At 44.0% G+C, this 27,649-nt stretch overlaps 2 protein-coding genes across 2 annotated transcripts; both read left to right on the forward strand.

Annotated features, from left to right (window-relative positions):
- Positions 1 to 5,361: 5,361 nt before the first annotated feature.
- On the forward strand, positions 5,362 to 10,467 carry APOLD1 (apolipoprotein L domain containing 1). Its single transcript, XM_015860039.3, has 2 exons — positions 5,362 to 5,759; positions 8,010 to 10,467. Exon 2 carries the CDS (start codon positions 8,019 to 8,021, stop codon positions 8,757 to 8,759), a length of 741 nt encoding a protein of 246 aa, XP_015715525.2. The 5' UTR covers positions 5,362 to 5,759; positions 8,010 to 8,018; the 3' UTR covers positions 8,760 to 10,467.
- A 4,588-nt stretch (positions 10,468 to 15,055) lies between these two features.
- On the forward strand, positions 15,056 to 26,001 carry DDX47 (DEAD-box helicase 47). The gene is made up of 12 exons (XM_015860028.2): positions 15,056 to 15,164; positions 15,431 to 15,524; positions 20,036 to 20,224; positions 21,036 to 21,107; positions 21,586 to 21,704; positions 22,226 to 22,297; positions 22,425 to 22,541; positions 22,695 to 22,841; positions 23,148 to 23,285; positions 24,589 to 24,659; positions 25,163 to 25,292; positions 25,388 to 26,001. Exons 1-12 carry the CDS (start codon positions 15,075 to 15,077, stop codon positions 25,508 to 25,510), a joined length of 1,362 nt encoding a protein of 453 aa, XP_015715514.2. The 5' UTR covers positions 15,056 to 15,074; the 3' UTR covers positions 25,511 to 26,001.
- Positions 26,002 to 27,649: the final 1,648 nt, after the last annotated feature.

The following is a 27,649-nucleotide window of genomic DNA, read 5'->3' on the forward strand; positions in this document are numbered from 1 at the left end:
GCCCGGATCCTAGTGCAGACTCCTGCAGGCTTCAACAGTAACCTTTTCCTATTTAGTCCTATGCTTGCCTTTCAGTCTTTGATCTCATCTTTTTCAGAGAGGCTTTGTAAAAAGGCTTTGGAAATTCAGGCAGATCACATCAAACAGGTCACTCTTCTCCACATACTAGATGACCCCATCAAAATAAAGCTCCACAATGTTTACAAGACAGGACCTGCCATCACATGCCAAAACTATGTTGACTTGATTGGAAAAGCTGTATTTATCCAGAAAGTTGTGCTGAGCCTTGTCACAGCTCCACTAGTGTGGCTGGCACAGCCATAGTTGCAGCCATGCAGCCCTGTGACCTGACAGGCTCACAGGCAGGGCTTTTGCTGCTGCTGTGACAGATGGAGGATTTAGTAATAGCTTTGATTTTTAACTAGTGACTTGTGTGATCCCTTTTTGGACAGCTCAGTTACATTCTATATTTTATCCACTAGAGTTTATATATGTATATATATATATATATATATATATATATATATATATATATATATATATATATAGTAGACACACCTGCAGCTTTTTGAATGATGCTTTCTTATCCTAAGCCCACCCTGCTGTTACCAGTGCCAGTATCTTCTTTCCCCTTTTCAAGCCTTTCTGTGTGAGTGGTAGCTCTGCCATTGTGCCCTCAGCAGTCAGTCACTTCAGCCATGTCCACCCCCCTGTGAAAACTTAATACTCCCAGCTGTTCCTTCAAGTTTCTTTCTACCAGCTGAAGGTTTCTAAAAAGCCTATCATATCAGCATCTCCCTTTAAAATAAGCAAGCAGATAACTTCCATTTTTTCTCTGAACTGACTTGAGTGATGCTCACGAGATTGCTTTATGAGTCTGGATAACCCAGCTGACTTCTCCAAGCAAGTAGCAAGGGGCAATACTTGGTTGTTCAAAATGCTGTGATCAAAAGCTAGTAGAGAGAATTATGTGAATGGGGTGGGAGAGAGATCAAGAGCTGCCTTTACCGCTAGCTGATCTCCCAGCTGATGCCACAGAAATGTGACAAACACACAGTGGCCTAAAGAAGCTCAAAGGGAGTTAAAAACAATTTCCTCAACCTCCAGTTGAAAATGCATCTCACCCAGTTTCAGCGCTCTTCAGGGATTTACACTCAACCCCATTTATTCACCTACTGATACTCTCAGTAGAGCAAGGAGAAACAGCCATCCCCAAAGGCTTGTTCAACCCTTCTCTTTCAGGAACCTGCTCTATATTAAGTTGTTCAAATTCTGCAGGTTCCTGCCTTGTTACAGTGCCCACAGAAAGATACATTTCTGACAGATGAGGTTGCATAGATGAAATCCTGCCTTTATGAGCAAGGGCTGGAAAAGCACCTTGTCCACTCAGGGCAGGCAGTACAAATGCTTGGTCACCCAGGTTGCCTTGTCACAGATAAAAAACTTTGATTTTCTCCAGTAGAAAGCAAGGGAGCTCCTGATAAAGGAGCAAGACTGGGGCAGATTTGTTCTGGCTTTAATCAGTGTCAGAAGTATTATTTTGCTTTCAAAGCAGTGCATTTTTTAGATGGAACAGTTTCTGCTTTATTCCTAATGCTGGTAGTAAAACTTTAACAATATGAAGTTAAGCACAACAACATCAGCAACCAGTTATTGCCAGTGTTTGTTAAAAAACAAAAAACAAAAAACACAAACAAACTGTAAAATGCTGAGAAGAGACCTGAAAAATTTAGAGGAGTTCAGGATTGGGTCTTTCATCACAGTGCAAACCGCTCAACCTTAATTCAACTTCTTCCAGTGTAGCACTGGATTCCTTACAGGCTGTGCATCAAATCTCTTATTTGATGATGAAGGAATACAACTGCAACAGCATGATTGTGATTATCTCAGGGCACGTCAACTCCCTCTTTATGAAATTTTAACATTTATAATTTATATTTCTTTTAGAGCTCAATGATGGCACTGCTCATTGTCCAAAGTTAGCATAGAAGAAGAATTCAGACTCTTGTTTCCTTGGAGTCAGTGTTGCAGCACAAGTTCAGCCAGCCATCAAGAAGTCCACAAAGAAAACAGCCACGAGAAGCTGAGTTACCTAATTTCTACATGGTTTCTTTGCAGCTCTGGAATGATTCAGTATGAATGAAATCATCCTCTGTTCTCTGCAGTGCTTGAGGGTACGGGCAGCCAGGCCCACTCACTGTGGTGTTGATGGTGAAACACTGAGCAAGCCTGACTCAGTCCCATCAGCTGTGCCACGGGCAAGGCCTGAGATTCAGTTGGAAGCTACTTTTTGTGCGTCAGAGTGTGCCTTGTGCCATGCATGTAGCATAGAATTAAAGGTCGTAAGCAACAGTGTCAGCTGGTCTGCTTATGTTGATCGCAGAAGTTTGCTCTTCATGTTCTAATCAATATTTGATCTCTGCAGACACCGCTGGCAGTGTTTTAACAAAGCAAGTTAAGATGGTGTTCTTGTCATGTGAATGCTTGTTCACAGAGCAGGAACAGGCGTTAATGCACTGGTGTAATGCAGTATATGCAGTACTGTCTAATTCCTCCTCCCTGGCCAATTTTCTCCAAAACTAACATTTCCTTTCAGCTGAAATCACCCCCACACAAGTGAGCAGAGCCCTGAGCAGGCTGTCTCATGAATGCCTTGAAAAAAGTTAATTTTGTAGAATCTTAGAATCGTAGAAACATTAAGGTTGTCTGAAACCATTAAGATCACCTAGTCAAACTGTCAGCCCATTCCCACCATGCCCACTGACCATGTTCTCAGTGCAACATCCACACAGTTCTGGAACACCTCCAGGGATGGTGACTGAACCACCTCCCTGGGTAGCCTGTTCCAATGTAACAGCACTCTTTCTGAGAATAACTTTTTCCTAATATCAAAATTGAACCCTCTCTGGGACAACTTGAGGGCGTATCTCCCATACTATTGCTGTTACCAGGGAGGCCAACCTCCACCTCAACACAACCTCCCTTGAGGTCATTGTAGAGAGCAATAAAATCTCTCCTGAGTTCCTCTTCTGCACACTGAACAACCACAGTTCCATCAGCTGCTCCTCCTAAGATTTGTGTTTGATATTTCCATCTACCAGCAATATTACTAAAAGCCGCTGCAGCCTTTTTTTGATCTGATTTACATTATTTTTGTTTTTAGTCTGGATTATTTACGGTTTTCACTGAATGTGATTGAATGTCTTGATGCAAAGAGATAAAATTTGTCATCAATTCAGTCTACCACCAAAAATTAAAAGACAGCTCTTAACCCTGTAGTTAAGGTTGAAAACACTAAATATGGCAAGACATCCTATGTCATAAAGATAATATTCAAATGTAAATATACTTTTGATTAAATATTATTAATAGAAGAAGTATATCTTTGAAACTCTAGGTTCAAATGTCACACTACAGTAGCTCCGAACAGCTTCAGAATAAACACTTGTTCCCTACATCCCGTCTGTACTGGAGACAATGAGAGCAGAAAGACCAGCCTCTTCTGCCAAAACTCACTGGAAGCAATAAAACATCCTTCCTTCCCTTTGATTGTCATCTGCTCCCACAAAATGTCTTCAGGTCAGATTTTGCATGTGTCTGGCTGCTGTCCGTTTCAAGAGGATGTGGCTAGATGGGAAAAGGGTGAAGCAGAGAGTCCATTTTTGGCTAGGGCATTTATTTGTGAAACACCAGCTGTACCTCTTCTGCCCTGCAGCCCCAGCTCCTCATGGGTCAAGAATGAAAGGACAGCAACAGCAGAGAGGTTTGGATGAAAAAATACAGCAGATAGCACTGCTCAGAGAGGGTCAGGTGTACCCCACCAGTCTTAGGGTCCCTGGTAGCTGAGATTCACTCACAACCCCTGGGACCTTCCAGGTGGTTCAGCAGATGTCCTCACATCTGATAGCCGGGATAATGGTGCCGACAGCTTTTCAATCCCTGGGAGGCACCTGGGGAGGATGCTCCTCTCTGAGGGGCTCTCAGCACCCTGACTGAGGTGTGGGCATCCCTGTTCATTGCAGGGGAGTTGGACCAGATGGCCTTTAAAGGTCTCTTCCAACTCAAAATGTTCTATGATTGTTATCTGTAGCTCTTCATGGAAAGTCTTTATTTTCTGGGTATACATCTTGTTACTGGGATAGGTTATGAAGAAATGTTCTCCTTGTACAAAAGAAATACCATGTCTGTAAGCTGCAAACCCTTGCCAAAGCTGATGGGCTTCAGTTCAAGCACATGCTTGCTAAAACAAAGGGAAAGGTTGAAGCACAATTTCCCTTGGTGTCAAAATTCACTTTCCTGTTAACATGGAATCCATACGAAGTGTAACTGACAAAGATTGCTTGTTTAAGAACCTTCAAAACAATGTTTTCTCTTTCCAAGTCTGTGGCAGGTTAAAGTGGCTCTTCAGTGCTATCAGTTTTTTAATTTAACACTCAGTGTCATGAAAGCCTACACTGACAAAACACTTGACATACTGTTTCAGTCATTTTAACATGGTCCAAAACTACACAAAAATGAACAGCCTCAGCATTCTCCTCTCTGTCATCAGCTCTACAGTCCTTGTCCCTTATGTCAGCTCCAGCAACCAAATGTCTGTGCAGCCCACAATTCCCCTTCAGCGAGCAGAAGTGACACTTCCACTGTCTCCATCACTCTGACTACTTCATCCAGGCCACATCCTTTTGTAGGCACAGCTGCCAGGCAACAGCAGGCAGCAGAGGAGGGGATCCGAATGACCTTTCCTTCTGGTTATTGTCTGCTGGGCAGACACCGTAGGGAAAGAACAGCATCTGTGGTTAAGAAATGGAAAAACCACTGGGAGATCACCCCTTTTGAAGGTTTGTGTATGATTTTGTCTACACAGAAGGCATAAGAATGGGAATCCAGAGCAGCCATCTTGCCACAGAGCCCGAGGGAAATGCATAGAGCTGTGTCAGGGGAGGGTCAGGTTGGATATCAGGAAGTTCTTCACCAGAGTGTGGTGGGCATGGAACAGGCTGCCCAGGGCAGCGGGCATGGTCCCAAGCTGCCAGAGTTCAAGAAGCATCTGGACAATGATCAGACATATGATCTGATTTTTGTGTGGTCCTGTATGGAGCCAGGAGTTGGACTCAGTGACACTTATATTTACCATCAAACTCAAGAAATTCTACAATTATATGATTCTTTGACTTGCTGTGGAGCTGCTTTCCTTTTATGGGCTGGGAGCCCTGCTCCAGCTCGCAGGCAGCACTGCTGCCTTGCATCCAATCACAAGCACTATTGTCTCAAAGAGCCAGGATTTTGAAAGTACACTGGCCTTGAATGAAGAAGCTGGCTGGTTGATGCTCTAGATGTGGGAGGGGAGAAACTTCAGTCATCAAGTAATTGGTGGCTTGAGCGCAGAGTAAAGTCAGTTGCTATTTCAGGGAAAGGAAAGGCAACTGCTCCCTGGAGGGAATGACTGCACTAGTTCAGAGTCAGGAATAGGCTGAGATTTAATTACTCCCCCCCCCCCTTCCCGACCAAGACTTCAGGAAAAGCGAACACACAATGTTCATTCGTAGGGATCGTTTCCTGAACATGATGTGTGCTCGCTGTCCCGCAGGTCACTTTCCAGTGTGTCACATCCTTCTGCACAAGGGAGAGCAGGAAATGGCAAACTCCCAGTATGAGGCAAAGCATTCCCATTGCAGCAATTGGTCCACGGGAGCTATAAATTGGTCTCCTCCAGAAACAGACTAAAATTTGCCTGTGGGGAGGTCAGCCAGAAACTAAAGGTAAGTTTGAATCAGCTTTTCTTTTGAATCTGTCTGAGTACTGCATTAGGAAAGCATTTAAAGTTTAGCTGTAGATTGGGACTAATGTACACATTATTTCATAATGTTTTTTTTTTAAAAAAAAACAACACAGTATTTCTTAATATTTATCAATAATTTATTATGAATTTATTAGCAAATAGAATTCATTATTTATTACTAGCAGTAATTTAATTAAACAGTTATTGTTGGGGGATTTTTCTCTAAGAGTGGGAGATGTCTGTCTTCCTTTATGCTGACATAAATCTCTGCATTCAAAAGACATGCATCACTGCAAAGTTGATGTTATATATTAAATGACTGTTATAGTATAACAGTTCAGTGAGTAGTAACTGTAACTACTGTAGTAGTAACTGTTCAGTGAGGTGGCTGCTGGTGCTACCAGAGACTGTTGTCCACAATAAAATCTGCAGAACAAGATGTTAAGAAGCTACAGGCATCAATATATTTAATGATCTGTTGCTAAGTCATTGGTGATGAGCACATTGCTCATTTTGATACTGGTATCTTTCAGGCTTAGTTTTAGTCCTTGTGCCTTCAGCTTAATCTCTAGCTACAGAGTAAAAAATAAGAAGACGATGCCTCCAGCTAAGAAAAGCACAATGTACTGAGTGGCTCAAATAACCCAATGATGACAAAAGCCTGAGAGAAACTGGGATGATTGTTCTGATAGTCACAGGGGCAGAGGAGGCCCTAAAGGATTATGTATGAAATGGATTAGGAAAAGTAAAAAAGAAAAATGACAGAAAGAATTATTTACTTACACTCTTTAGGGTAGAAAGACCCTCAGGGGTAGCTGGCTTCTTTCTTCTGGAAGACAAGGAGTCTGCAGAATGAAAGCCCTGATGAACCAAATTATATAGTGTGCCCAGTGTGAGGGATTGGGCCCCTCCAGTTTGTGCAGTAATGGGGACTTAGAAAACATATCTGCAGTAATTAATAGTTACACTTAGCTGGCACTGGGACAAAATCTTTCTACTGCAGAGTCTTATTGTGGTTATTAAGGCAATGTGTAATGTGACCAGCTTCTTAGATCCATGGCTAGATCATATTAAACACAGAGACAATTCAATCTTCTATATGGTGCAGTGGTGTGGAGAGCACGAGCACTGCCCTCATCGGACAGCTGGTGTTGTGCATCCCTCCTGTTTCTTCTTGTGCCTCAGCTGCCATGCAGGTAAAACAGGAATAATGATGCTGGCTTCCTTTATAAAGCACGTTGTAACCCTAGAGCAATTTGAAAACGCTCACTGGAACATTTCCTTCTACCCTGGTGAAAAAGTATAGAGAGAAAAGAGACATCACACAGCTCCAAAATCCTGAGGATTCACCATCTAGAAGGGAGACGTTACCATAGTCAGCACTGTTCTTCCCAGTAGTCCCCTAGGAGTGTATATGCTGAAAATGGGCTTGCTATTCTGTGCCCTTCATGGACTTCCTAAACATAGTCCATGGACCTTTAATGCATGGCTCATGGGCCTCCCTGTCACCACCGCTGAGGATTCACAGACATAGGCTGGACTGAGTACTGCAGAACAATCATTCCCACCTTTGTCTGGATCCTGACGCCAGGTTACAATAAGAAAGAAGTGGCGCAGGACCTTGAGTTACTTAAGCATAAAGAGAGGAAGGATGTTCACAATCATCATTTGAGGCATTCCCAGCCTGTAGATAGAAAAATTAGACCTTGACTTGCCTCAGCAGCTTCCATCTGTCCTCCTTTAATGGGAAAGGATCCCTAAATAGCAGCCTAGGATAGGTGGTTTTTATCTCTTCAAAGTCTGAACATTCCTATGAAATATTCCCCTGAATATTACAAAACCTCAGAATCCCATTGGGAGGACACTACCATGTTGTTCTGGCAACATCACTGCACTGGACACTGAGTCACTTAACTTCCGAGTTGGAAGGGATCCATAAGGATCATTGAGTTCAAATCCTATATAGTTATTTTAATCTTCTCAAGGATGACAAAAAACTCCAAAAAATTTCCCGTCTGAAAGTCAGAATAGAGTAACTAAGCATATGTGTGTGTACGTGCACATATGCGCACATGTACGTGAGCATGTGCGTGAGCACAGACAGCAAACCTTCCAAGCAGTGGGGTGAAGCAGGAAAACTGGATGGATGCCATCCTTGGGATGGAGGTCAAGGCTGAACAAGTCTTGTGCTTTTCTTTATAAATCTCAACCCATCTTCTTCTGTTTCTAGACAGAGGCCATGGAGAGGAATGGTGCTTCCCGTCCCCAGACGCCAGACCCCACGCGCCACTTCCACATAGCGCTGCTGGATCAGCGACGGAGGCTGCAGGGTCAGATCGCTCACCTTCACAAGGCAGCTCGCAAAATCAACAAGCTTCGCAAAAGATCCCTGATTGCCAACATCAGTGGGAGCTCACTGACAGCCGTGGGAGCAGTCACAGCCATCGTGGGGCTGTCTCTAAGCCCAGCTACACTGGGAGCTTCCCTCCTGGCATCTGCAGTGGGTTTGGGCTTAGCAACTGCTGGGGGGGCTGTCAGCATCACCTCTGATCTCTCTGCCGTGCTCTGCAATTCCCAGGAGGTGAAGAAGGTGCAGGAAATTGCAATGACTTGTCGGAAACAGATGAGGGAAATCCTCGGCTGCTTGGAATTCCTCCGCCGCGGGCAAGGCCCAGGGGACCCCAAGCTTCTCCAGTCGGAGAAGAGAGCATCCATTTCCCTTTATAACTCCGTCTGCTTCATGGTCTTCTGTGGCTCCCACAGCTTCCTTGTGCCAGAATACACAAAAGAGGTCACAAAAGTGAGCCAAGCCATGCTGAAGGCCAAAATCCAGAAGCTGGCTGCCAACCTCGAGATCTGTACCAGGGCAATGGATGAAGTCTGTGAACTCCTTGAGTCCAGGACAGAGCTTTCCCCACAGATGAAGAAGCTCAGCTTGGGTGCTAGAACCACCACTGGGACCCCAAGACCATCCAGCTGAAACAGTAATTGCCCTGTAATGAAACCAGACTTGAAAACACTACATAATTGTCACCACTAGCGCTGCTACCTGTTGCTGTTGTAATATTGGTGAATACTGGTGGTGCTCATCCACATATATGCACACATCTCTTGTGCCTTATTTATATCTGAACACAAATCTCTCCCTGATATCAAGACAGTTACACATAGACACACACACACACAGAGGTACACCCCACTGCCTCACATCCACCTCCATGACTCTGATTCCTCATGTAGCAGAAAGCAGTAGGTCAGCAGAGTGATGAAATCCCTGCAACCTTGGTGCTGACTAACCCCAGTTTGTGGATAACTCATCAATCTATGAATGCTGAAGGGGCTGTGATACCCTCAAAGAGCCAACAGCCACCTACTTCCAGTAGAGTACAGCCCCGTTACCAAGGTACATGTGGGAAGGTTGTTGAAAGGAGCAGCCCTGGGTGTGACAGACTGTGTGGATGGCTCAGTCATTGTAGGGTGAACCAGAAGCCAGAAACTGTTATCCTTTATGAAGAAACCTCTCCAGGCTGAGAACTGTGATGTTTGTGTTCTATTTATTTATGTGAGAAGTTTTTAAAGTTTTGATGTTGTATTTTAAAGTTTTGATATTTTATTTAAATATTTTGTTTTCCTTTTAAAAAGAGGTCTCTGCTCCAAAGGAGTACATCTGTTCTTAGAGGCAATGCAAGTCTGTGGCAAGTGAGAGCAAGTTACAAGTTCTTTGGTTGTAAGGGTAAGTCCCTGTAGGAAAGATAAAGATGAATGCTGGTAGTTATAACATAGGTGAACTGTGGTTAACCAGTGACAGATCGTAGAAACCAAAACAGGGAGAAAGATGGGTCAGTGACCCTGGGACCAGAGCCTGCCCCAGCAGACCCTCTGGGGAGAAGAGTAAGTACCTCTTGGAGCATGGAGGGAAGAGTATGCTGGTGTTATGGTCTGAGCTGGAGACCAGCTGAGAGAAGAGCACACCTGAGAAGTGGTAGTGCTGCTCTCTGTGCAGTCAAACAGCCTGTGAGACCCACAGTGGTTGTCTGGGGAGGGAGGAGGCAGCATGTACAGAGAGCTACACATATGCTTAGCAGTGCTTCCCAGGGAAGGCTCCACATCAGCAATGCATATATTGGTACTAACAGTCAACAAGGGTGCAGAAGAGTAGGATGATTCAGTGGTCAGAACACTGAGGAAGCAAGAGGAATGGCTCGGACTCGGTTTCGAGTGACTGCCCCGCTAAGGATGTCCTTTGTGATTTTCATCCCCTCAGTGCCTCAGTTGTCTGTGCAAAAATGGGAATAGCAACACTTCCCTACCTCACAAGGATGTTTCTGGGACAAATATTCTGAAGTGCTCGGGTGCTGTGGTGATGGAGATCATGCCAATACCTGAAAGAGGTACAAGGAAGAGACCCCAAAATGGAAGGGGAACTTAGGATTTGTGAATCAAAATGATGAAAAAGCTGATTTTTAATTCTATAGCTCTGAGCAAACTCTTGGGAAGGACTATACTCCAACTTACAAAGCTCAACTCCTTCTCAAGTTGTATCTTCCACTCATGACTTCATCATGTGTTTTGATGTGTAAAACAAAAGCTTTTGTCCCTCAGAATGTGACTCAGTTGTCTGTAATGCCCATGCCTGTTTGCTATAAGGGGAAAGTACACTGCTAGTTCGATTAAATGAATATAAAGTACTTTTGTGTCAGTGTCTCTCTGCACACCTGCATGTGATCGCATTCCTGCCCTTGCCTCGACCACTCAATTTCATGCTTTAGACACTGGATCATTAATGACCTTATGATCTCTTGCCTTCTACTGAAGCAGCAGCCAGGCCAATTACCAAGTAACACCAAGGTTGCAGAGTGGTAAAATGGCGATTTATTGAAACATACACATCCTTATATAAACTACACCTTTTCATCTACGCCTACTGTATTACACGTCACTAAGATTTTTACAGAATGGGGAAGGGCCTGTCACGTAACATCCCGATAAGTTCCCCGTATTTCGTCTAATACAACAGTCAAGGAATCTTTATGAGCAGTGAGGGGTGTGCTCGGAAAGGGAGAGTGAAAAGTGATGTGATCATTTGTGTACGAGTGCATGTATTTATGCCTGTGTGAGTGCGCATCCTGGTGTGCATGCTGGCCTCTGACACACAAACACCTCAAGGTATGTATATGCAAGTATGTATGTGTATCTTTGGGGTGTGAATTACATACTGTGCTAAGGCAGGCCTAGTGCAACATTTTTCTTAATGCTCCAACATCTTGTGAGCCAGCTCCACCAGGATGGTTATGACTTCACCATCCTTTTGAGAAAGCTTTTTTCATTGTCACAACCTATTTCTCCTACCTTCTCAATTTTATGGCAATGTCACTTTTATCTGTGTACCTTTATACAGGGCACTGCATAGGAATGACAACACAGCTCTGAATGAGCTGATCTGAAAGAAGAATACGGAGTGGATAGCTCACAGTTTTGTGAGGGCTGGTTTGCCCTGCACTGCAATCACACCACTGTTTCAGCAGCTAAGGACAAATGAGAGACACTTTTATTTCCATTACAGCTACATGAGCAAAAAAAGCTTGCATCTGCTCTGTTTTTCCCTAGGTTAAGCCTACACTTGAGGTCAGGATATGTGTTGTGCAGTGCAGATGTGTGAGTGTGACTGAACCTAAGGTACCAAGCTTTGCTGGACAGGTCTCGTTCTCTTTCTACTTAATAGCTTCATTTCAATATAGAATTAAAAGCAGCATCTAAGGGAAGTGCGCTAGGTAAGCAGCTTTTTCACAGTAGTTATTTGCCCTTCAAATTAATGTATGTGTTGGTTGAACCCTTTCTTCAGTAGCTGGACTTGGAGAAGTGTGTGTGTTGATCATTAGCCTGGGCTGGCAGTTATGAAGCCTGGCCTCTTATTGCCACTCTTATTCTCCTTTTATTGAAAATGCTGCAGGGAAGAATGATCCAATGATGAAGCAGTAATACAATAACCATTTTAACGCAAACTCTCACAGTGTGTTTAAAAGCATAATAAAAGTTATTTACAGCAAAGGAGTCTGAACAGAGTCAGGGCATGAGGATATTCCAGTAGCCTCTCACTAGGCATCCTGATGAGTAGACTGAATTATTTATCATCAGCTGTGATCTACTATACACATTGTCCATCATGTGTTAGTATGCATCACTTGTGAAACAGAATCACAGAATCATTAAGGTTTAAAAAGACGGATAAGATCATCCAGCCTCGCCATGCCCAATAACCATGTCCTTGATGCCACATCCACATATTTCTTGACATACAGGGATGGTTACTCCACTGCTACCTGGCAGCCTGTTCCAATGTACAACCACTCTTACAGATAATAATTTATTTCCTAATATCCAACCTGAACCTCCCCTGGTACAATTTGAGGCCATTCTCTCTTTTCTACCTGGAAGAAAAGGCTGACCCCCACCTATACACAACATCCTTTCAGGTCAATGTAGAGAGCAATAAGGCCTCCTATGAGAACATCTTTTCCAGACTGAAAAATCCCAGTCTCCTCAGCCGCTCCCCATCACACTTGTGCTCCAGCCCCTCACAGCTCTGTTACCCTTCTCTGGACATTCCCAGGGCCTCAGTGTCATTCTTGTAGTGAGGGTCCCAAAACTGAGCACAGTACTTGAGATGAGTCCTCACCAGCGCTGAGTACAGAGGGAATAGTTGCCATTATATCTGTACTAAAATTCACCCATGTATGTGCCTACACTGTACCTCCTAAAGAAGAATTAGCTTTTAACACACACTAGGGTTGGAATGTGCCTGTTCAAAGGGCAAGACTAAAATTCCTGTAGTGAAAATTTTGAAGCCCAGTGTAATTTACGGCACCCTGTTTTGAGAAGCACAGAAAGGGAAGTGATACATTTTTTATCACACACAAGGATTTTCTTTAGAGTTTAGGACAGTCAGAAACTTTTGTTCAAAACACATTTACTAACAGAATGGAATTACCCAAACTGAAATGTATCAGAATAGATGGTGAACTGGTCCCCCTGCCCCCACCAGAACAGCACTTACTGTATTATCTGAGAATTAAGCTCAACAAAGAGTGAGTGACTTCCTGTCACATCCCTGACTCCATTTCCTGAGGCATCCCACAGTAAGGGCTCATGTATTATGTACTGGCCAGGCCTAACCTTTAGCACTAATAGTAAACAGAAAGCTCATGGCTCAAATTGTTATATATATATATATATATTTTTAATGTGTGGTCATAGCTAGCATCTACACAGTGTTTTCTGTTTTTAAATCCCTGCTCCTGAGCACAGTGGGATGCAGCAAGTTCATTTCCACTGCTGTCCAGTGAATTGTTCCAAGTTTCCTTTCTCTGTCATGCAGAGAGTTTGTTCGGATTTCCTCTAACTTTCCTCATTGTTCTGAGAGCAGAGGAAATGGCATACTAGGAACCCAGTGACAGATGCTCATGAGTGTCAGCATTTCCACTGCGGGCACACCCAGTTGTGCTTCCCGAGTGGCAAGAGAGATGGAGGTCTGCTCAGATATACTGTCATGCGTTCTGCTTTGTCATCAGCTCTGCTGTATTTTCCAGGCTTAAGCTCTCTGACATGTTAACATCTATTTTCCATAGAGCAAAGGACATTCACCTAGCTGTGAAGGTGCCCTGCTGCACTCAGCATGGGGGCTACAGACCAGAGAGGCCACGCTCAGACCACCTGGAAAGTAGGAAGTTCAGGAATGATAGTTATGACATAGCTCCCTCAAAGGTCACTGAAATCATCGCCATTTCCATCCTTCATAGGTTACGTGTTTGGTCAGCTATAGCATCTATCATGGGAGGTGGATGTCACGGGTTACTTAGATTTACCTATGCCCGTGACAGGGGAAGCCACCCCGTGGGCCCCCCCCGGGGCCCGGAAAGGAGGGGGAAAAAGGGAGTGGGATAAAACAGCAACAATCTAAGGAGGAAAAACTTATTTTACTAAATATGATACCGAAATACAAGATAACACAATATAATATAATTGAGGCTAACAAATCGAACGAAACAGAGAGAGAGAGAGTCCCCGAAAACCGAGAGGCCTACTGTGAACTCTAGGCGACACGGCTGGAACGCTTCCCACTCTCCGAGAAGTTCGAGAGAAGAAGGAGGGCACTCCAGCCTGGGAACGAGATTATATAGAGTCCTGGTCCCGTGACTTATCATTAACCCTGTTGTTCTCTGGGATATGTAGTCTTCTTCTGTGGACTGCACATTCAATAGAAGTATCCATACTTTACATGATGTTATGATGTGGAATACTGATAGCAAAATTACAAAATTACAAAACCATGACAGTGGAGAATGCTGGCTTCCATTCCCAACTCTCATTCTCTCATTTTGCGCTCTATTTCTACAGTTGTGTTTTGTTGTTTCCAGCACTTCAAAGTTGTGAAGACAACGTCAGAAATATTTGTAAGAAGCGTAGAAAGGACAATTCAGGGAACTACTCGCCTGTTAGCCTCACCTCAGTGCTCTGGGGAAGGTCGTGGAGAAGATCCTTCTGGAAGCTAAGCTTAGGCATATAGTAGAGAGAGAGCTGATACAGGATAACCAGCATGGCTTCATAAAGGGCATCAGCTTGACCAACCTAGTGGCCTTCTTTGAAGACATAACTCAGGCACGTCCAACATGCTCTTCTCTTACCAGAGAAAAACATCCCCCATTTCACGTCACTGCTCTTTGGCAGTATGTGCAATTGTGAACAACTCTTTTCAAGGATGAAGTATAGGAAGAGTAAAATTTCATCAAAAATCTCTGACGAGCACCTTGAGAATTCACTAAGAATCACATCTACTTCCATTGAACCAGATAAAAATGCTGGGTTTTGTGCCCTTTTCTTTTTTATTAATATTAATATTTAATATTAATATATTAAAGAATTATAGTGTTACTTATAAATGTTAACTATATGGCATATTTTATGAGATCTGCTCAGAAAGTAATGCCTCCTACTTTGTTGTGTTGGTCCGTGATATCAGTGTTGGTGATATAGCAGTAGAGATTGATTCTTCTCACCAATATCCTATTACATTTTGCTGCTGTTCGACAGATGGAAGCTGAGGGGCAGTTTGACATATTGGTGTCTGACATGAAAATGCGTACGAGATCGTACCCAGAAAGTAGTGCTCAGTGACTAGATAGTGATACACAGCCACACACCGACACACAATGGCCGCCAGCTCCGCCCCTCCGCTGCCGTCCCGGGCAGACTACAGCTCCCGGCGTGCCCTGCCTCCGCGCCGGACGGACGGTGCAACATGGCGGCGGAAGGGGAGTCGGGGAAGGCGGCTGGGCTGGAAGCTGAGGAGGTGCCGGTGGTGGAAGAGCCGCGGAGCTTCAAGGACCTGGTGAGGCGGAGTTGGGGCTCGTTGCGGTCCGCGCCGCTCCCTAGAGGCATCCGTGTGCTCTCAGCCCGCGGGTGAGGGCTAAAACAGGGAGAGGGTGGGAGCTGCCGGTTATGGGGCGGCCACGTGTTCGGATGTCCCGCTGCCTGGGCCCGGGTTTGGCTGTGATGGAGACAAGCTCGGCTGTGTTCCAGTATATATTTAATTGGTGAGTTATTTTATTTCTCATTGGTGTTGTGTTGTTTCCCATTCTTTTCAACGATACTCAGGGAGTGACGGATGTCCTGTGTGAAGCTTGTGACCAGCTGGGATGGAAGGTACCAACGAAGATTCAGGTGGAAGCTATTCCTGTGGCTCTTCAGGGTAAGCGGTTTGTTTCCCATCCGCAGTGTGGGGATGAGTTCCCTACGAGCTCTGCATAATCAAATGGAAAGTGTCTGGGAGTGTTAGCTGACAGCTAATGTCAGCCAGCAGTGTGCTCAGCTGAGCAAGAAAGCCAATGGCATCATGGATCGTATCAAAAATAGTGCAGCCAGAAGGAGGAGGGAGGTGACTGTCCCTCTGTACTCAGCATTGGTGAGCCCACACCTCAAGTGCTGTGTTCTGTTTTGGGCCCCTCACTACAAGAAAGACATGGAGGCTCTGGAACGTGTCCAGAGAAGGGCAACAGAGCTGTGAATTATCTGGAGTGCAAGTCTTGTGGGGAGTAGTTGAGGGATCTGGGATTGTTTGTTGGGAGGGGGCTCATAGAAGACTGAGACCTTATTGTTCTCAGAAGTGACCTGAAAGAAGGTTGTGATGAGCTGGGAGTTGGCCTCTTCTCCCAGGTAACAGTGATAGGACAAGAGCTTATGGCCTTATCTTGCACCAGGGGAGGTTCAGGTTGGATATAAGGAGAATTTTCTTCTCAGAAAGAGTGGTGAGACATTGGAACAGGCTGCTCAGGGAGGTGGCGGAGTCACTGTCCCCGCAGGTATTCAAGAAATGCATGGACGTGTCACTGAGGGATATGGTTAGTAGGCTTGGTGGGGATAACAGCTGGACGAGGCGATCTTAGTGGTCTTTTCAGCCTTAGTGATTCTGTGAAGTGACAGGGTTGAGAGCATTTTCCCATCTTCCTCGTGGAAGTTCTGTATGTAGAATTAATCCTGGTGTTCATTCTTGTGTCCTTCCTTGACGGAGCTGGAATGTTGATTTCTCTTGTAACATTGCCTGCAATTTCAAGCTTTCAAGCTAGTACATAGGTTCTTGTCTGTTCACTACTGTTGGATAGTTTTGGCACTCTGTGGTAAATATAACTGTTCCCAGCCTTTTGAACTGCTAGTCAGCATTGTCCATGGCCTTTCTGAAGTATGCAGAGGTATGCTGGACACTTTTGGCACACCTGAGGCTGTGTCTCTTCTGCTAGAGATCTATAGTTTGCCTCCGAAATTGGAGATGCCATTAGTGATTACATAGCTTGTACAAGCTGTTTTGTTGTGAGCAGACCATTCTTTGAAATTGGATTTCTGGAGTGAGAAATAACAAAGCCACACAGTGTCTTTCTGTAAGCGTCCTGGGAAAGCTGGGAAATACTTTACTAAATTCAGCAAGTATTTTTACCTCTAGATTATCTCTTATTCAGAAAGAATCCATCACAAAGTCGATCTTTCTCATTGCCTGCTCTCTCGTAGTCAGACTTTTTAATCCATTCAGAAGATTCTCTTCAAAAGCAAAAAGAAAAGTTAAGATAACGTTCCTGAGTTTTCTCTGGGTTTGGGTTACTGTTTTAATCTGTGGCATAAAATACATTGTGGCTTTTGAGATGTAAGAACACTGTTACGTTACCCAGAAACATAATTGAAAGGAATTAGGACTGTAACTTACAATGTGCAATTGAAGTTACACTTCAGAATTCTCTAAAGATGTTCTGAAATTTGCTGTTACCTCTTTCTGTTTTCCTTCAATTTTTTTTTGTGTCTTGTCCTTTCTGGGGGAATGAGGGAGGGAATTTATTGCCAAGGCAGTTCACAGAATCGCAGAATTGTAGGGGTTGGAAGGGGCCTCTAGAGATCATCGAGTCCAACCCCCCTGCCAAAGCAGGCTCCCTATACCATGTCACACAGGTAGGCGTCCAGGCAGGTCTTAAATATCTCCAGAGAAGGAGACTCCACCACCTCCCTGGGCAGCCTGTTCCAGTGCTCCGTCACCCTCACTGTAAAGAAGTTCTTCCGCACATTCGTGCGGAACTTCCTATGCTGTACTTTCATCCCATTACCCCTAGTCCTATCCCCACGCACTACTGAAAAGAGACCAGCCTCACCACTATGGCTCCCACACCTCAGGTACTTATAAACCTGGATCAAGTCCCCTCTCAGCCTTCTTTTCTCAAGGCTAAACAGACCCAGTTCCCTAAGTCTCTCCTCATAGGGGAGATGCTCCAGGCCCTTCACCATCTTAGTGGCCCTCCGCTGGACTCTTTCCAAGAGATCCCTGTCTTTTTTGTACTGGGGAGCCCAGAACTGGACACAATATTCCAGATGAGGCCTCACCAGGGCAGAGTAGAGGGGGAAGATCACCTCCTTCGACCTGCTGGACACGCTCTTTTTAATACACCCCAGTATGCCATTGGCTTTTTTGGCTACAAGGGCACACTGCTGGCTCATGGTCAATCTGTCGTCCACCAGGACGCCCAGGTCCCTCTCTGCAGAGCTCCTTTCCAGCAGGTCTTCCCCCAGCCTGTACTGGTGCACACAATTATTTCTACCCAGGTGCAAGACTCTACACTTGCTTTTGTTAAACCTCATCCGGTTTCTTACTGCCCAGCTCTCCAGCCTGTCCAAGTCTCTCTGAATGGCAGCACAGCCTTCAGGCATGTCAGCCAATCCTCCCAACTTCGTGTCATCAGCAAACTTGCTGAGGGTGGTCACTATCCCCTCATCAAGGTTGTTGATGAAAATGTTGAACAAGACCGGACCCAGTACAGACCCCTGGGGGATGCCGCTAGTTACAGGCCTCCAGCCGGACACCGCACCGCCAACGACAACCCTCTGCACTCTGCCAGTCAGCCAATTCTCGACCCACTTCACCGTCCACTCATCTATCCCATACTTCCTCAGCTTTGTTATAAGGATGTCATGGGGGACAGTATCAAAAGCCTTACTGAAATCAAGGTAGACTACATCTACCGCCCTCCCCCTGTCCATCCAGCTAGTGACGTCTTCATAAAAGGCCACCAGGTTGGTTGAGCACGACCTCCCCTTGGTGAACCCATGCTGGGTACTCCTGATAACCTCCTTATCACCCAGTTGTCTGGAGATGGCATCCAGCACAAGCTGTTCCATCACCTTCCCTGGGACAGAGGTGAGGCTGACTGGCCTATAATTACCCGGGTCTTCCTTCTTGCCCTTTTTGAAGACTGGAGTGGCATTGGCTGTTCTTCAGTCTTCAGGCACCTCCCCAGTTCTCCAAGACCTCTGAAAGATTACAGAGAGCGGCTCAGCAACGACCTCCGCCAGCTCTCCCAGCAACCGCGGATGCACCCCATCAGGTCCCATGGATTTATGGACCTTAATGTTTCCTAGGCACTCACGGACCACCTCTTCCCTGACTAAAGGGAAATCTCCCATTCCCCGGACTCTCTCATCAACCTCCAGGGTCCGGGATTCCTGAGGAAGAGCCCTTTCACTAAAGACAGAAGCGAAGAAGGAGTTCAGTATTTCCGCCTTCTCAGCATCCCCTGTTACCAGAGCACCCCCCTCAGTATGGGGCCCACATTCTCCCTAGCCTTCCTTTTGCTGTTAACGTATTTAAAAAAGCCTTTTTTATTATCCTTTATCTCCTTAGCTAGATTCAACTCCAGGTGGGCTTTGGCCTTCCTGGTCGCATCTCTGCAGTCTCTGACTATATTCTTGTATTGTTCCCAAGTGGTCAGACCCTTTTTCCACATATCATGTACTTTCTTCTTCCCGCGGAGCTTGCACATGAGCTCCTTATTCACCCACGCAGGTCTCCTTGCACCTTTTCCCAATTTCTTAGTCACAGGGACGCACTGATCCTGAGCTTGAAAGAAGAGCCGTTTAAACGCTAACCAGCTCTCACAGGCACCCTGGCCCACAGGATAGCCCCAAGTAGGTCCCGAAGGAAATCAAAGTTGGCTCTCCTAAAGTCCAGGGTAGCAATCCTACTTTTTGCTTTGCTTCCTCCACTCAGGATCTCAAACTCCACCATCTCATGGTCACTACATCCCAAGCTGCCCCCAACTTTTACTTCCTTAACAAGTCCTTTCTTATTGGTGAGAATCAGGTCCAGCAACGCCCCACTCCACGTTGGTTCCTCTACCACCTGCATCAGGAAGTTATCTTCAATGCACTGCAAGAATTGTCTGGACCGCGCATGCCTGGCCATGTTGGTTGTCCAGCAAATATCTGGATAATTGAAATCCCCCATAAGTACCAGTGCCTGGGAGCGTGCCGCTACTTCCAGTTGCTTATGGAAGGCCTCATCAACCTCCTCCTCCTGATCAGGGGGCCTGTAGTACACACCCACAACAGTGTCCCCTTTGCCAGCCTGGCCCTTGATTCTCACCCACAAGCTCTCGACTTCTACATTACTCTCCCCCAGGTGGAGTTCAATACATTCTAGCTGTTCTCACATAAAGAGCAACTCCACCACCCCGCCTTGCCAGCCGATCTTTCCTAAAAAGCACATAGCCCTCCATGACAACATTCCAGTCATGCGAGCTGTCCCATCACGTCTCCGTGATCGCAATGAGATCATGGCCACGTTCTTTTTATTCTTAGTGAACTCCTATACTTTACTGCATAATTTTTTGAAATCCACTGTGTTTAATGCAGATTTGTAACACTTCTTGCTCTCCTTGCTACTCCTTGTAGGCAGAGATATCATTGGACTGGCAGAAACTGGCTCTGGGAAAACAGGAGCATTTGCTTTGCCAATTCTTCAAGCACTGCTGGATGCACCTCAGCGATTATTTGCTCTTGTACTTACACCAACGAGAGAGCTGGCCTTCCAAATCTCAGAGCAGTTTGAAGCTCTTGGGTCCTCCATTGGTGTCCACAGTGGTAAGTAGCCTTGTGATACTGGAATGCTGTTGTTTTCAAGGTTTGAAGATCAGCTCCCGGAGTGCAAAGGAAAAAGAGAGTGTTTGTATGGAGGGTTGAACACAAGGTGAAAGAATTTTGTGATGCTGATATCGGTTATAGGAGAGAAACTGTACTTTTGACTGTATGGTCTTCCCTTATGGAACGCTCTGCAGCTTTTCAGCATTTAATGTCCAGACTGCTAAAGATGGAAGTAGTAGAGAATCTCCCCAGCACTAAGTTTGTATTGGTGTTAAATTGCATAGTGTTTTGCTATATAGGATGTAGTTTAATCTTCCCTGCAAACAGTCTATATTGTGTATATATATATGTGTGTGTATTTTAAAGATATTTGCTACTGACATAAAAGCTTTTTGGATATTTTAAGAATTCTCAGATTCTGCAGCTGAGTTAGGCTGCAGAGTAGATTCTGCCTCTTGCTTTTCAACTGTGACAAAATAATTGAGGCTGGTAAGGGCTTTGGTGTGTGGCTTAAGAGGCCTGGAAAGGCCAGGCTTACCTGAGTGAATTCTCATAAAGCAAGCTTTTCATTTTGTATAGTTGTGGGTGGCAGGGAGTAAGAACAAACACGTTATGTGTGTTTAAGAGCTGTTTGGATGTGGTGCTCAGAGATATGATTTAGCGAAGGGTCATTAGAGTTAGGGTACTATGGTTAGGCTGCAGTTGAACTTGATCTTTGAGGTCTTTTCCAACCTGAGTAATTCTGTGATTATACTCTTGAGGTTGGCTGGAGATAAACAGGGGTATTCACTGTGTTCTGTTTGTCCTGCAGCGGTTATCGTCGGTGGAATTGACTCAATGTCTCAGTCTCTGGCCTTAGCCAAGAAACCACATATTATAATTGGTAAGTCAACCTACACGAGGTATGGGCTATGAATATTAATTACATTACAGTCATCCAGAGAGTGGCAGAAGCCTTTGTGTCTTTGAGGAAGCAGGAATACATCCTTCATTTGTTTCATCTTGAGATGTTAATGTTTGTAAAATAGGCACCAGTAGCCTTGCTGCTACCAGCTCACTCCAAAGCATTCTTACTGAATGGCCTTTAACTCTCCTGTAGTATTTACAACCCTGGTCTCATTCTTAGTACATCTCATCTGCTGTTTGTTTTGTTGTTTGTTTTTTTTTTTTGTGGGAGTGGGGAAGGTGGGCATTCTACATGGAGACTAGTCTCATTTCAAAACACTTCAAGGATGAAATAGCACTCGCCACAAAGCAACCTACTTACACTCACATTTGGTGAATGATTTATTTCTGTAACTGATAATTCTTATTTCTTTGGATCTTTAATTCTTAACTGGTGTTCTCTTACTCCCTTGTAGCAACTCCTGGCCGTCTAGTGGATCACCTGGAGAACACCAAGGGCTTCAATTTACGAGCTCTGAAGTTCCTAGTGATGGATGAAGCTGACCGGATCCTCAACATGGATTTTGAGACAGAGGTAGGATTGTGCTGAAGGAGCTCTTTGGAGCACCATGCAGGTCCCTTTGAATCATTACATGCAGTCATGTAGAAAATGCTTATATTAAACAGTTCTGTAGAAGTTAGTGGCAATTCATAAATAAGATCTCATAACTGCATGGAAGCCTGTGGTAGGAGCTAAACCTAGTAGAGTTCTGCAAAGTACTAGCTAGCAAGTAGTTGTCATTTTGTCTGTGAAGTCATCTGGGCTCTCTGGATTGCCTGACATTGTGTTCTGTGTTAACTGTCAGTCGTGCAAACCTGCTGCAGGAATATTGCCTTTTCTTGTACTACCTTTGACTTCTGAAGTCTGTGCTGCTTAGCTATCAACTAAGTATCAGCCCAAAACTTCCCATGAAAGAGGGGAAATTTGTGCCTCCTGTGAACCAAAGACGCATGTATGCTTGCAGTACTCTTTGCTTGGATGGCACTTATTTTTGGGGAGTCTAATGTCTTGACTGCTGTTGTACTCAGTATTTCTCTCCCTTTTTCATTCTGCAGGTGGATAAGATACTGAAAGTGATTCCTCGAGACAGGAAGACATTCCTGTTTTCTGCCACCATGACCAAGCAGGTGAGAGGCGAGTACTCTCCTTTAATTCTTCTTTCATCAGACTGTACTGTCAATTAGGCTGTCTGCTGCAGATACAAGGACAGAGACTTTGTCAGAAACTTCTAGTACTGATTTACTTTAATCTTAGGTTCAAAAACTCCAGCGTGCTGCTCTGAAGAATCCCGTTAAATGTGCTGTTTCTTCCAAGTATCAAACGGTCGAAAAGCTACAGCAGTACTACATTTTCATCCCATCCAAATTCAAGGTATTACCACTTCTTCTGTTTCTTTCCTATTCCGTGTGTAGTCTTACTGTTCCCACATCTGCAAAATATCTTCTCTGGCTTTATAGTTATATTACTTTTTAATGTAGCATATTTGATTATTTATTAATTTCTCTTTTTTCCCTTTCTTTACAGGACAGCTACCTGGTTTATATTTTGAATGAACTGGCTGGAAATTCTTTCATGGTTTTCTGTAGTACATGTAACAATACTCAGAGGACTGCTCTACTGCTCCGTAATCTGGGGTTCACCGCTATTCCTCTTCATGGGCAGATGAGTCAGGTATGGGCATATCCCACAGGATGCACTAGGCAGGAGACATGTCACTTGGGAGATGAACTACACCATACTGAGTCACAGCTCCCTTGCAGAAGTATTTCACAGCTAGTGGACTGGACTGATCCATAGATGTTAATCTAATGTTGATACTGTTGCTGATTTGTGTAATTAGAAATTAGAGAAGTGAGATTTTATTTTTTTTTCTTTTTGAGTGGTTTCTACTGCAGTTCTTCTCTATCATATTTCAACAAGAGCATATTAACCAGAGTGAACGTTCTTTCATTCCCTTTCTGTCTGCCACTCTTCCAGAACAAACGCTTGGGCTCTTTAAACAAGTTCAAGGCAAAGGCACGGTCTATTCTGCTGGCTACTGATGTTGCAAGCAGAGGTCTGGATATCCCACATGTAGATGTGGTGATAAACTTTGATATTCCTACGCACTCTAAGGTAAGTTAGTCTGTGTGTCAGACGAGGGCCTTCTGTCACCAGGAAGTATAGTGTTGAAGCTAGGCAGAGGAAGAAAGACAACACAACTTTCCTCTGTTCTTCTGACGGGATGTGTAGTTCACACTTGTTTAGATGAAAAGAAGTTGTTCAGCCTCAGCAACTGAGTTGATATTTCAGTTTGACTGGCCTGATCTGGGTTGCAAAACTGAATCCCAAGGAGAAGTAAGAGATGTTCTTTGTCTTGGTGTGTTTGCTCAAGAGTGTCTTCTAATACCATATTGAATAGATTACAGGCTTTTTGGAAATAGTTTTAACATGTACCAGGCTTCAACTAGGCATCTGTGTTCCTGCAATCCAGGCTTAAACTGTGTTTAAAATATAATATTTTCCCACATGCTCAATTGATCGAGGGTTGTATCTTTGATACATTCCACTTCCATATCACAGAAGCATAGCAAGCCGAAAAATGTGAATTACTAACTTTCTTCGTTGTGGAAAGCATAGTATTGTCTTATGGATGTGGCTTTGTTCACAAGCTTGGTTTCAGAAAGCACATCGTTAACATATGGCTCAAGATTTGCTGTTATTTCCTATAAAGACCAAAGGTACCATGCACTGCAAACAAAGGAAGAGGTGGTTCATCAAATTGAATTTGATTTTGTCATTATGGAAAGGCAAAAGTTAAAGTTGGGGAGCAGCCACATGAATGGCATCATTACAGTTTTTGTGCACCTCCCTCTCAGCTCACTGTGTCACAGAACAAGTCTTGAGCATTCTCATGGTTTAGTGACACCCACAGGTACTGCCTGTAATGGATGTTTTGACTTCCATAATGCAGTGTAAAACCTGGAAAACAGCCCAGAACCATATAAACTGAAGGCTCTCAGTGGAAGCTCCCAAACTGTTCTTGTTCATCCTCCCTTTCACTGTGCTTCCCTGTCAAAGACAAGCTAGGTAGAACACTAAATCCTGAGAATGAAGGTAGAAGCATTGGCTCAGTTTTATTTTAAGTATTATCTTTCTGTGGAAGCGATTCTTCCATTAGCATTCATGTCTCACAGCTTCTGTCCTACAGTCTTGAATAACAATCTTTTCTTTTAGAAAGCAATCAAAGAAAGGTTAAAAACAAAAATGCACTTCCACAGGCCAGTGTCTTATCAAACTTTAATGCTGCATACTGTCAGCATATCAAACCTTGACTCTTTTCTCCCCATAAAGAAATAATCAAAAGGGTAGATCTTCCCCAACTCTTTTGTGTGCTTGGTGTGTATGTCCTATTGCTTATCAAGAAAATTGCTTTCAGGATTACATTCATCGTGTTGGAAGAACAGCTCGAGCTGGAAGATCTGGCAAATCGATCACCTTTGTCACTCAGTAAGTGTTAAAATGTTGCAGGCTTATTCTTCCCAGCTGTCTTTCAAAGCAGAGTGCATTGCCCTTGTCCTTGATAAGAGAAAAATACTGTATTTCATTTTGAGGGACCAGTTGGATTTCTTTAGTAAAAGGGGAGAGCATTAAAAGTTCAGGGAGGGGAGAGAAAATGATCTAAGGTAAATTCTAGAAGCAGCTATGTAATTATTGGAGATAGTTGTTTATAACTTTGCTGCATAGTATATGTACATTTTTTTATGATAAATGATACAGATTAAATAGGTTTTAATGTTTTGATTACTGCGGAATAAGTCTTTGCCCAAACACATCTTAGGTAAATCCGCAAAGCCACTCTGAAGGGTGACATTACTGGGGGATGTATTTAAGAGTTGCTCTGCATTAGCACAAGCCAGCAGTCTCTACTGGGTGGAATTAAGGGGCAGTGTCTGTAGACAGAGGTAACTGAAGGAGTTGCAGTTAGGCTGATTCAGGCCGTCTTCTCTCAGGTATGATGTAGAACTATTTCAGCGCATCGAACACCTGATTGGCAAGAAGCTGCCAGCATTCCCCATGCAAGAGGAGGAAGTTATGATGCTAACAGAGCGTGTGGCTGAGGCCCAGAGATTTGCTCGAATGGTAAGTAATGACATTTCATCCTTGAGTACTCACAGTAGTGATCTGAATTTCCTTGTCTGCCCTGACTCCTTGTCAATCTCTTAATTGTGTTGCAGGAGCTGCGGGAACAGGGAGAGAAGAAGCGATCTCGAAATGGTGATGATGATGATACCGAAGAAGCTCTTGGTGTCAGGAAAAAGGTGGCAGGTGGAAAAAAGAAGAAACGGAAAGCCTTCTAGCTCAGTGTTCGGACAGACTTTTACTCTCCTGTTTATGGCTACACAAGCTTGGCAAAAATAGTCTTCGCAAACATCTCCAGTGGATTTTTTCAGAACTGCTGAATGTTGCATTGGGCAGTTTGTCTGGAAAAGGCCTAAAAGGTCTTACTCTCTTCTGCTTCACCATTTACAGACTGAGCATGGTTACTGTGGTATAATGGTGTCAGTCTATCTTTCAGTGAAGCCAGATCATCCCCTTAGGGAATGGAAGACTGTGTGGTCTGACCCAGCTCATCCCCAGAGAAATGAGTGCAACTTTCCCATTGGTGCAGCCTCTGTTTCAGTACCCAAACTCACCGACTACCTCTGGGGTCAAATTGGACTGCCAGAAGGAAGGAAGAGATGAAAAAAATAGAAGTAATCAAGTTTCCACTGTACATCATGATCATTTTGCCTTACTGAAAGGACACGTGATTTGGAGAGCTCCAAATATAGCTTAATTTTAAAGCAAACTGGTTTTATTTGTAATGTCATTGACCTGTTTTGCGTATTTTGAATATCAGCTCTACCAGAAGGTTTTCCTCTTTACATCATTCTTACTAGCGTTTGAGATATGACATAAATACTTTAAATGGGTCAGGTGAAGAGTGGTCCAACAGAGGGAGCCTGCTCTGGCTGGTTGGACTATTCACTGCCTGGAATTCAGCTGAGAGAATGTAACAATTGGTAAGATCAAGGGGAGGTCTGTGTTTGCTAGTTGTTTTTTTGTGGGTTGGTTTTATTTTTGGTTTTGTAATCAATTCTTGTAGTACTTACGAACTAACACAAGAGGGTGGTATTTTCATAGAAAAGCAGCCCATGAGCTGAGTGACAGAGAAAAGGGTTTTGAAAAGGTTCTTTTGCATTGCTCTGTCAGTTTTGTTTTTTTTTTTGTGCCGAGTTCAGAGTCTTATAGACTTGCAGAAGTGGAAGAAGTGTACTTTTCTTCACTACAAGCTAGAAGGTTAATGCTAGTTCCCATTGGCATTTTTTTTTTGTACTTGCCACTTCTCTTGGACCAGAGATAGGTGAGAAGCTGCTTCATGATCATTCAGCACAGAAATTTAGCGTCCATTAGAATTAAAAAAAAAACCAAACCTTGGACTTACTTTTGATTACTTATGTGCTGGTGAGAATTTTCTTATACTTTTGAGGTGAGACATTCTAGAAAAGGTGGATTTTGATTAAGCTGTTTTGAAATGGAGGCAACATGTTTTACGTTGTCTTTTCATGAGGAGATGTACTCACTGCTGTGAGAAGTGTCTGTGTCCGTTGTCCTTTTTTTCAAATTTTCCAGACATTCATCATCAAGTATGATAATTCTAAAACAGTGTAGACTCAATACCAGATATGTAATGCTACAAAACTCAGGTGTGTCGACAGCTGAAAATATTCTTAGAGTGGAGGAAGTATGTGCAAAGCTGTAGATCTTGGTGCAGAGAGGCAAAATGACAAACTATGTTAATTCTGCATGTCCCTTTAGTAGTCAACCTCTTGGGTAAGAGGAAGTAGCCATAGGGTGTACCAGAGATGAGAAAACAGAAATTTGAGTGAGCACAGGAGATGAGATGCAAATGCCCTGGTGCAAGGTAGCTCTCCCAGCTGCTCTTCTGGTGTGTGGATAGTTGAATGTAGTGATTCATAAACTGGGCAGGATTTGATCTGCTATCAACAGATGAAGATTATACCTCTCTGAGTCTCTGGAGCTCTTTATTATAAGCCTGTCAATACTATCCTAGCAATGTAACTTAGGTGGCATACAGAGCCAGTCCTGAGCCAGTCTTGTAAAGTGATGTGAAAGTCAATTTTACTGTTGGAGAAGGTGGAACAGGGTCATTCCTTCTGGAAATTGCTGTTGCTTAATTGACTGGTGAAGCCTTTAGCCTCTGCTCATTTCTTGCGTGGAAGACTGCATCACCAGGGAGGATCTGCTGTGCCCCTTCTTGGGATCAAAGATCTTTTACTGCCAAGAGTAGTTCAGGAGAGTAGTAGTTTACTCCTTATAAAAAGAATCTTGAGTCACTCCTTGAGTCACTCCTAGACAGTTGGCCACCTCCCTTTGGGTAGCATGACAAACTAGAGAAGTCCTTGGCACAAGAAAAGCAAAGGTCTGCCCCCACC

This window comes from Coturnix japonica, chromosome 1 (assembly GCF_054131305.1).
Source record: "Coturnix japonica strain WE chromosome 1, WE-NBRP24, whole genome shotgun sequence".
NCBI classification, from domain to species: Eukaryota; Metazoa; Chordata; class Aves; order Galliformes; family Phasianidae; genus Coturnix; species Coturnix japonica.